The sequence below is a fragment of the Lissotriton vulgaris genome, chromosome 9, assembly GCF_964263255.1.
Source record: "Lissotriton vulgaris chromosome 9, aLisVul1.2, whole genome shotgun sequence".
NCBI classification, from domain to species: Eukaryota; Metazoa; Chordata; class Amphibia; order Caudata; family Salamandridae; genus Lissotriton; species Lissotriton vulgaris.
In genome coordinates, this window is record NC_141697.1 from 270269244 (window position 1) to 270280795 (window position 11552).

An 11552-nucleotide genomic window follows, 5' to 3' on the forward strand; every position below is an offset into this window, starting at 1 on the left:
CAATCAAGAAGCCAGTATAGTGAATAAATCTAAACAAGATACTGATTGGGCAAGCTCTCTTTTAGGTCTTCTGAGATTTCCACAGCACGCCACATAGCTCCACAGGAAGATGCCAATCATAATTAGCATTAGGAATTAAACGTTGAAAGCGACTGTCCCAAAAGAAAGAAGAATGCCAACAAGATCACAACAGCCTCGCAGCTCAAGATCAAGATTCCAGACCCAAAATTAAGTGGTATGCTCTCTTGAGACACTGCCGATTACATAAAAATGGGGTAACCCAGTAGGCAGTAGGAACTGGGTACAGTGAGATACAGAAAAGAGTTGGTCCACATGGTTAATCTGAAGACAAGGGAATGAAATTAGCCTATCCTGACACTATACCAGTAGTAAGAGAACCCCAATCCAAGGGAGAGGGAATGTACAATTTCTGGGTACAAGGAAGAGTATATTGACATTAAAAAACACAAAAACAAAAATCAATTGAAATTAATTCAAAATTGTATTTACGTTAACCAGTGGTGGTTGCCGCCTATCGTAAGCGGTAGGGCGGCCGCCTTGGGAGGGCAGGGTTCTGGGGAAGGGGGGGTGGAATGATATTTAATTAAAAAACGTACCCGCTGCTCCGCTCCCACTGGCAGCCACCTTGCTGCTCCTCTTGTCGCCGTTGGGCCGGAAGGGGATAGGCCCTAAGGGCACAGACTTCACACCCAATCCAGACACTGCTCTAGAGCAGCGCCACGATTGTTCTGAGCGACATTTACTGCAAATAAGTTGTATGAGATACTTTGGTTACATTTTTTTTTCTGGCTTTTGCTGGCATCATTTTCTCATTTTAAACTTTGGTTTACTGTGGAGTTTTTAACGGAAACCACAAGCTTTTTTGCTGATCCAGGCATACATATAAAGCTAGGTTTTTCAATCACGTAACCCACAGTTTGCTGTACAGATACTTATCATAACATATATGAAGTATAAAAATAGTTGTTAATGGGTAAGTACGATTTGCAGCACATTTGAACTTAGTTTCCGCTGCATGCAAAGTATTTGTTCTTTGAACTAGTGGTTCACAGTTAATTTGGTGTTGTATACTGTGTTTTTTCCAACGTTTGCAGTTATATGTTTTACTAGCAGCCCGTCCCGACGTTGTCCTGGTATGAATTGCTGCCGGCCAGTAGTATATTGTTTTGTAGGATTTCGTTTTGATAGCATTTCTTATCTGTGACAGGCTTGTGAAACGCTCTGATTCACAGTGCACTGCAGATGCACTTAAGAGTGCGCGTTCAGTAGTGTGTGACCTCGAGTTTCCCTACTTTATTTTTCCTTGCAATATTATGTAGCGCAAACTCGACAACATGGCATGAGCACAATTTACATTACAGAAGAACACATTAATTTGTGGTAGGCACGGGGAGACAAAGCGATTTGCCTGGAATCACAGGATGTTGAGCTGATGCCGAGATTCGAACGTAGCTCCCCAGCTCTAAAGTTCGCAATTCTAGAACTTGTGGCGGGAGGTGTGTCTAAAAGTGTATGTCGTTGCTGGCCATCAATGAGAGAGACCTGTGCATTTTTCAAATGGGTGGTGAAAAAATATGATTATGTTGCTGGAGATGTGGGCCGCCTTGCCACCAATGTACTTACCGGGGGGAGGGTAAACACCCATTATTCTGCAACTTTCTTTCCGCATACCATCACTCTGCATACTTTCATTACGAAGGTACCATGACTCCGCAATGCCATTATAATGCATGGCATTACATTTTATATGCTTTTACCACGCATACATGTACAACGAAAAATACCACTTCGTGCCAGAAATCATTGTCCACACCTCTTTTAGGAGCAAGAAAGGCCACTTTTATTTTAGGACAGGTGCATCATAAATTTCATGAACACATTTATTATTTATTTATTTACATAATTCAACTCTACAGTGAGCCTACGAAACCTAAATCCCAAAACCCCTAACAAAACTCCTGCCTACTACCCCTAGCCTACCCAACGCTACCCTCCAGGATGGCCAACCCGCTCCAGGCTGCCCACCCCCACTACCAAAAACCCGCCTCTAAAAAGGAACAAAGGCACCCATCCTAACAGTGGCAAACCTATAGAAACGAGCAGCACCTAGAGCGCCGCAAAAGAAAAAACCCACCCAAAACGAAAAGAAATAACAGAGGGAGGGTGGGTGGGGCAAAACAAACCTCCCTTCTAGCCTCCCGCCCACGCAGTTCCCCAACCGCCAGCCTGTCTCCCTTATAACTACTCGCTAATCAGTCACCACCTGATTTCCCGATTCTCGCGCGAACCTACCCAGGAAGAGACCGGCTCGCGCCTGGCTCTCCCTGGGTCCCCCCTCGCGCCAGAAATCATTGTCCACACCTCTTTTAGGAGCAAGAAAGGCCACTTTTATTTTAGGACAGGTGCATCATAAATTTCATGAACACATTTATTATTTATTTATTTACATAATTCAACTCTACAGTGAGCCTACGAAACCTAAATCCCAAAACCCCTAACAAAACTCCTGCCTACTACCCCTAGCCTACCCAACGCTACCCTCCAGGATGGCCAACCCGCTCCAGGCTGCCCACCCCCACTACCAAAAACCCGCCTCTAAAAAGGAACAAAGGCACCCATCCTAACAGTGGCAAACCTATAGAAACGAGCAGCACCTAGAGCGCCGCAAAAGAAAAAACCCACCCAAAACGAAAAGAAATAACAGAGGGAGGGTGGGTGGGGCAAAACAAACCTCCCTTCTAGCCTCCCGCCCACGCAGTTCCCCAACCGCCAGCCTGTCTCCCTTATAACTACTCGCTAATCAGTCACCACCTGATTTCCCGATTCTCGCGCGAACCTACCCAGGAAGAGACCGGCTCGCGCCTGGCTCTCCCTGGGTCCCCCCTCGCGCCAGAAATCATTGTCCACACCTCTTTTAGGAGCAAGAAAGGCCACTTTTATTTTAGGACAGGTGCATCATAAATTTCATGAACACATTTATTATTTATTTATTTACATAATTCAACTCTACAGTGAGCCTACGAAACCTAAATCCCAAAACCCCTAACAAAACTCCTGCCTACTACCCCTAGCCTACCCAACGCTACCCTCCAGGATGGCCAACCCGCTCCAGGCTGCCCACCCCCACTACCAAAAACCCGCCACCCAGGAAAACCTTTAGCGTTTTCCTGCCCCACCTAAAGGAAAGGAAGGAGCACACCACAATTGTACCTGAAGAACTTTACTAATCAAATCCCTGAGTTCCAGAAGGTAAAAAGAGATGCCCAAAGCAGATAGATGCACACCGTCCTTACAAAATAAATGATGTTCAGAGACCTTCAAATGATAATGATCCAAACAGTAGATACCCACATGGTGACAAAAAAGTCGCATTGTCCTGTTCACTTTCCTTCTAGCCTTTTCCAGGGCGGAATGGTTCCTCGCCCCACGCCATTGCAAACGAGGCACAAACTCAGTCCATACCAGCATGGTGCTCACCCATGTGGTTTTGATGATTTCCAGGTCTTGCTTCATTAGTTTTAACAAGGTCAACCCAGAGAGAGAAACCAAGTCATTCTCGCCCAAGTGTAGCACCAGGAGATCCGGAGGGCCCCCCAAACACTTTGAAACCAAGGCAGCCAAGGCGGGAAAAAGCCCGCCCCAGCGCATGCCCCCTGTGCCATGCCAAGAGACTTCGTGCGTCATGCTGTTGAGCCCAAGTGATCTCCCACAGAGCTGCGTGGCAGCGGCTAAAGCTGCTCGTTTAACAAAAGAGTGCCCCAGTATCCACACCCTCCTTTTGCATCCGGCGACTGATGGCCAAGGACCTAGGAGAAAAAGAAATGTTAGACAAGCAAAAGTGCACTATTTTCTCACATATTTTTCACAGCACTTGGAACGCCAACGACCAATGCGACGAATCTGGGACCAGTCCCACCCCAACCGAGCGGCCTCCGTTGCCGCACCAATTCTGAATGAATGGGTACCAAATTGAACAGGATCCATCCCCAAGCGCAACAACACCTTGCGTAATACAGCCAACAATTGGGACTACCATCCGCATGACAAAATATGGACCCCTGGAGAAAATGTGGAGCGGACACAAACAATTCCCATTCCCTAACCGGGCAACATGCAGAGACAGCACTCCTGCCAAGGAACACCCACTTGCCCCTCCCCATCTGGTCGGTTTTGGATGCCCGCAGCCACAGCCGCACTCTGTCACTTTCCAACACCACCTCACTGCTGGTCATACCTACCCTGCCCCTTAACCCCAGCAACTCCGATGCCCGAAATGCCCCAAAGAACAACCAAACAAAACACAAACGAAATTTGGCACACTCAAACGCATCATGACAACACACCTCCAATTCCGGCAACAGCAACTGTAGCAACTCAAAAGTCACTGGCTGCCGGAGCTGCTGACCACCAGCCCGAAGCCTAGCCAAACCTTTCAATACCTTACGAACCAACACCCCCCCAACCGGATCCCTCCCCCACCAAAGCTGCCCATAAAAAGAAACTCCAGCCAACTTGCCAGAAATGGTAGTGGGCGATAGGCCTTTGTCCGCCAAATGTAAAACAAACTGCAAGATGCATTGTTCATCAGACCAACCAGCCCTGAACTGCCCCATCAAATCCTTACCGAACTGCAGAAACTCATTCCAGGCCTTCACATAACCCCGCCTTGTGGAGGCAGCCACAGAATTTTCTACCAAATGGTGAACCCTCAATCCCCCAGGTCCCATACGTACTGTGGGATCGCTGTTGGTTCCAGGTCCGCCCCAGGAGCTAACTTGCGGAATTCGGACCACTGAAAGCGAGACAAAGAGTCAGCGATGCAATTAGAAGTCCCAGGAACATGCCATGCTTTAAAGACAATATTTAATTGCAGACACCGCAGCATGAATGCGCGCAGGAGCCGCAAAACGCGCAAATCGCGAGCCTTTTGGTGATTGACAAGGTGTACTACTGCCAAATTGTCCACATGAAACAAGACTGAGCGATTCTGAAACTCATCCCCCCATAGGTACAAAGCAACCAGCAGCGGGAAGAGCTCCAGAAATGCTATGCTGCGTCCCTGTTCCTTCCAGTGCGCCGGCCAGCCGGCCGCGCACCATCGACCTTCCCAAAACACTCCAAAGCCGTGAGCCCCCGACGCATCAGTGAACAACTGTACTTGCCACACCATGTCCTCATCCGCAAAAAACAAGGACACGCCATTGAACTCCTGCAAAAAACGAAGCCAGACAGTCAAATCGGCACGCACAGCGGTGGTAACGCGCACCCGATGATGGGGAAGGCTTGCGCCGGACATGGATAGACCCAGACGTCTGCAGAACGTCCTGCCCGCCCGAACAACCCGGCAAGCAAAATTGAGGTACCCCAACAGCTTCTGAACAGTTCTCAAAACGACTTTCCGCTCCCCCAACACCAGATGTATGAAAGCAGACATTTCCTTCACTTTAGCCTCAGGCAATCTCGCCACCATAGACAGAGTATCAATTTCAATCCCCAAGAAAGTCAGGGACGTACAGGGACCCTCTGTCTTGTCCGGCGCCAAGGGAACACCCAATTCCTCCGCCAGAGCCTGAAAGATGTTCAAAGCCGACTGACACTGCCCAGATCGACCTTCCCCAATGAAAAGAAAATCATCAAGGTAATGACAGACCAATACGTGGCCACTAACAAAAGTGAATCGCCACTGCAGAAAGGTACTGAAAGTTTCAAAAAGGGAGCATGACACTGAACAGCCCATGGGCAACACCCGATCCACGTAAAAACAACCATCAAAATGCATTCCCAACAGACTGAAATCCCAAGGATGGATGGGCAATAGCCGGAAAGCCGACTGAATGTCGCTCTTTGCCAGCAAAGCCCCAACCCCAGCCGTGCGCACGAGCCGTAAGGCATCGTCCACCGACGCATAAGTGACAGTTGAGTCAGCTGGATCAATAAAGTCATTAATTGATGTACCCTCGGGCCAGGACAGGTGATGGATAAGACGAAACTCCCCTTCCGCCTTCTTGGGCACCACGCCCAGGGGTGATACAATCAAGTCGGGCAGAGGACAATTCACAAAAGGACCAGCAATCCTACCCGCCGCAAGCTCGGCATCCAGCTTTTTCCGCACAACATGGGGACTCTCCTTCGCAGACTTCAAATTGTCCGACCACCTGCCCACTCTGGGTCCCTGGTACCCAATCCGAAAACCAATTTTGAAACCCCAAGACAAAATCTTAGCGGCCTCAAAATGTGGATAATCCACCAGCCAGAGATCGAGAACCTCCTGCCTAATAGGAGTAGGAGCCCTTGTAAACAGACTGTTGCGGCTGTCCCCTACCCCCTGAACCTCTTCCCTGATCACCCAATCGCTGACCGGGAAAACACTGGGTGAGGGCATGTTTCCCTCCACACTGCGAACACTCATGTTTGTACCTGCAAGCTGGTCTGTTACAGGAACCCCTGTTAAAATGCCAGCATGTGCCAGAGGCGGCTGATTGACCTCTGCCCCAAACCCCCGCCCCAGACTGAGCGGGGCGAGCTGAAAAGGGCCGATAATACACTGGCTGCCCGCTAGCCGTATGGGTCGTAGCCGGTGGGTTTGCCGATGCCATCCATTGCAACCATAACTCGGAATCAACCTCACCCCACGAACGCTCAGGGAAAGCACTCATGCGCGCCCTGAATTCGTCATCGTAGGACAACCATGCAAAGCCGCCAAAATAACTGTGAGCCTTGCGGATGACATCTGCATATTTAAACATGTCTATTGCCTTCTCTGGATGACGTTGGCAATAAACGCTGGCATAGATAAGAAATGCCGAAGTCCAATTCTCTATTGACTTCGGGACACGAGGCCTCCGAGCCAATTCTAGTTCCTCCTCTTTTGACCCTTCTTTGGCCTGAACATCCCTATGGAGAAGCCGAAAAACATCCACAAATGCCCCAGACCATATCAAATTCTTCGTTTTTTCAGATAAATGGGACCCCAAAGGCATTCCCACCCCAGAATAAGGCAACTTTTTCGGTAGGATACTATCCTCCGTGACCCGAGTGGCAGCCACCCCGCCCACCCCCGCTGTAGAAACTTCATTTGCAACTTGCACAGTAGAAACAGTCGAAAGTACAGGCCGCTCTAGCCTTGGTGCCAGAGCGACTCGCTCAACCACAACCCCATCACCCGTACCAATAGATCTTGTACTCTTAACAGGGAGACTCTCCCTAGGTTGCCACACAGACCACCACCCATCCTTACCTCTCGGCAACTGCTCCGACTGCTGTGCGACAGCCCCACGATCCCTCTGAGAAGGTCCAGACCTCACTGCCCCTCGTACACCTGCATGGTCCGCTCGAGACTCCTGCAAAACACGAGAAACAGTGGGTTGCCCCAACCCGCTCCCCTGGGCCCGTGCTGCCAAAAGCCCAACATCTTTGTCTCTCAATTCCCCTTCTTCCAACTCATCATCATGAAAACTCCCACAGAAAGCTTCATCAGAAAATGCCACTTGATCACTACCACTGGGCATAGCCCCATCACCAATACCCCCATCATAAAACTGCCAGTCAATGTTGTGAAAGCTGTGTGCACTGAAAGCTGTAGAAGAGCCATCCGCTCCAGACAGCCCCCCTGTAAGCCCACCACTGGAAACAGCCGTGTGGACAGTTCCCGGGCCCGTGGAAGCAGCCAACAGCCGCCCAGCCGAAGGAGCAGATTGAAAACTGCGGCCGCTCGAGCCAGACAAGGAAACGGTCCCAAAAACATTGCCCCCTACAGCGGAGCCGCAATCACCCCCCGACGCCAGACCAGTGACACCCCCCGACCCAACCTCAGGACCACCCATAAGCCCACCCGGACGACCCCTAGGGACCGGGAACAGTGCCTGACCAGGAGCCTGGGGCGCCCCCCTGAGCAGCAAACCCTTACCCCCCGGGGTCAAGGACGTGTGGGGGGGGGGCCGGGAGCCGGGAGCACCAGATGCAGCAGCCTTGGAGGCCGAGGGGGGCAGCATGGTATGCACAGCACCCACCGAAACCACAGCAGGAGCCGGGGACGGGGCCTCGGGGGGAGGGGGCGCCGACGGCGCGGCGTGGGGGTACCTGGCAGCAGCGTCAACCGGAGGGGGAGGGCCAGCATTGTGGGGGGGGGCAGTAACAGGCCCCGGCATTGCAGGGGAGAGCAGAAAACACTGCCCATTGAGCCACAAGTATGGGGGGACCCCATCCGACAAAGGCGGCACCGTGGGGAAAGAGTCGAGGTGCACCGCAGCAGGGGAAGGAGCATGCAAGCGCCCATGCTGATCCAAACTTCGCCCACGCTTGGGTTTGGGGCCCGCCTGCGGCTTCCCCGACTTCCCTGTTGCCAACCCGCCTGGGCGCGGAGCCTGCCGGCCCATGGAACGCCCCCGCCTCCCCCCGGGCGCCCCACGTGCACCAGCATCGAAAAACGGTAACTCACATACCTGCTGGAGGGCGCCCGGGTCACACGGCGGGGGTTCTGCATCCACGGCGGGCAAAACAAGCCCAGGCCCGTCTGCCGGCATGGCCGCCTCGCCGTCCTCCTCGTCCTCTGGGCCCGGCGATAAACACGCCTCCACAGCCCTGGAGACGCCCTCCGAAGCCTTGCGAGGGGGGCGGGCCATGCCGACCCACGCTTCCGCCGGAACACCCGGCATTAGCAAGTCCTCACGCCCTGCCGCACAAAGGATGTGCACAGCCCTCCGGACCTCCGCCGCTTCCTCCATGACCAAGGCAAAGGTAACCACGAGCGCCGCAAAACAAACCTCCCTTCTAGCCTCCCGCCCACGCAGTTCCCCACCCGCCAGCCTGTCTCCCTTATAACTACTCGCTAATCAGTCACCACCTGATTTCCCGATTCTCGCGCGAACCTACCCAGGAAGAGACCGGCTCGCGCCTGGCTCTCCCTGGGTCCCCCCGTACCCCAAAACCTAAACCTACCCCTGAACCCTAAAATACCCCCATAGCCCAAAACCCAAACCTAGCCCTGAACCCTTAAAATACCCCTGTGCCCCAAAACCCAAACCTACCCCTGAACCCTGAAAATTCCCCTGTACCCCAAAACCCAAACCTAGCCCTGAACCCTAAAATACCCCTGTACCCCAAAACCCAAACCTAGCCCTGAACTCTAAAAATACCCTGTACCCCAAAACCCAAACCTAGCCCTGAACCCTTAAAATACCCCTGTACCCCAAAACCCAAACCTAGCCCTGAACCCTAAAAATACCCCTGTACCCCAAAACCCATATCTATCCCGAAACCCTAAAACTACCCCTGTACCCCAAAACCCAAACCTAGCCCTGAACCCTTAAAATACCCCTGTGCCCCAAAACCCAAACCTACCCCTGAACCCTGAAAATTCCCCTGTACCCCAAAACCCAAACCTAGCCCTGAACCCTAAAATACCCCTGTACCCCAAACCTAGCCCTGAACTCTAAAAATACCCTGTACCCCAAAACCCAAACCTAGCCCTGAACCCTAAAATACCCCTGTACCCCAAAACCCAAACCTAGCCCTGAACTCTAAAAATACCCTGTACCCCAAAACCCAAACCTAGCCCTGAACCCTAAAAATACCCCTGTACCCCAAAACCCATACCAATCCCGAAACCCTAAAACTACCCCTGTACCCCATAACCCAAAACTATATCTGAACCCTTAAAATACCCAAACACCCCAAAACTTATACCTCAGTATCCCAAAACATATACCACTATACCCATACTTACCTTATCCAAACATTTAAAAAAAAACATGTTTTTACCATTCATGCATTTACAACGAATTTCGTTGTACATGTATGCGTGGTAAAAGCATATAAAATGTAATGCCATGCGTTATAATGGCATTGCGGAGTCATGGTACCTTCGTAATGAAAGTATGTGGAGTGATGGTATGCGGAAAGAAAGTTGCAGAATAATGGGTGTTTACCCTCCCCCCGGTAAGTACATTGGTGGCACGGCGGCCCACATCTCCAGCAACATAATCATATTTTTTCACCACCCATTTGAAAAATGCACAGGTCTCTCTCATTGATGGCCAGCACCGACATACACTTTTAGACACACCTCCCGCCACAAGTTCTAGAATTGCGAACTTTAGAGCTGGGGAGCTACGTTCGAATCTCGGCATCAGCTCAGCATCCTGTGATTCCAGGCAAATCGCTTTGTCTCCCCGTGCCTACCACAAATGAATGTGTTCTTCTGTAATGTAAATTGTGCTCATGCCATGTTGTCGAGTTTGCGCTACATAATATTGCAATGAAAAATAAAGTAGGGAAACTCGAGGTCATACACTACTGAACGCGCACTCTTAAGTGCATCAGCAGTGCACTGTGAATCAGAGCATTTCACAGGCCTGTCACAGATAAGAAATGCTATCAAAACGAAATCCTACAAAACAATATACTACTGGCCGGCAGCAATTCATACCCGGAAAACGTCGGGATGGGCTGCTAGTCTGTAATAAAGGACTCGTTTGTTCACCCTGATCAAATTCTGTCCAAAGAAAAAGTGATAATTAAACGCATACACACAGAGACACAAAAGGATACCCTTTAGCCAAATTGAACCTTACCAGACTCCGGATCATCCTTCAGTGCAGTCACAGATGGGTGTAAATCCAAATTTCCCAGAAGATATAGACATTGGAACAGATACCCCTCTATTTGATTCTTTTCTGGCTCAACGACTCAATGAAGCAATGCCAGATTGGGATCTCTCTTTTCCTCATGAGGAATTGGGTGTCATTTCCTTAATGTTTCCAAGAGCAGGCGAGAGAGTTGAGCAGAGAAAAAAAAGAATCTCACAATTATTTCTGTCTTGCTTAGCTCAAGAACTTTGAAGGGAAGACAGGGATTTCAAGCTGGCCCAAAGGAAAGGCCCTAATTTACAAAACGCCAGGGAACAAGCTTAAGAGGAAGCGATGGACAATGAGGTAGGAAAACATTTTATCATAAAAAGAGAGGTGGGGGTCAGCTGTATTGATAGTGGAGATATTCCCTTTTTACCTCCTCCTATGACATACGCTGACTGACTAGCATGGGGGCGCCAATGTTTACCGCTCACAAATCACCTGCCCACTCTACTTTATCATACATGCTGTTGGTACCACCCCAGATACATCCTGCACAATCAACCAAATGGGGGCTCCACCCCATCACTGCCATTGCTTTTGCAACCTTACCAGCCATGTCTGCAAACACCCAGACTCTGGCTTCACCTCCAACTATCCCCGAAACTCGAACATACTTAACTACCTACATGTTATCTCATATTGAGTAGTAATTTCCCACTTAGTGACAGCACATTACAATTGATCAGGGCTCCCCTCGGTTATGATTCCCAAGCTCGCTCCCCTCACGAGCGTCATGACCACTGCACACTGTCATGTACCAACAAAGGTTTATTCTCACGCTCGCTCTCTTCACGAGCGTCATGATCATTGCACACAACCAGCCCTCAATAAAGTTTATTTCCCCCCTCCCAAGATGGCGGCATCAGTTAGCGCACTATGCCTCCTCATTGATCCATTCAT

General features: G+C 50.5%; 1 protein-coding gene across 1 annotated transcript; it reads right to left on the reverse strand.

Annotated features, from left to right (window-relative positions):
• Positions 1 to 3177: 3177 nt before the first annotated feature.
• On the reverse strand, positions 3178 to 8642 carry LOC147689989 (uncharacterized). The gene is made up of 2 exons (XM_086939456.1): positions 7259 to 8642; positions 3178 to 3827 (listed from the first exon to the last, which is right to left on the reverse strand). Exons 1-2 carry the CDS (start codon positions 8640 to 8642, stop codon positions 3178 to 3180), a joined length of 2034 nt encoding a protein of 677 aa, XP_086795582.1.
• Between the last annotated feature and the right edge of the window lie 2910 nt (positions 8643 to 11552).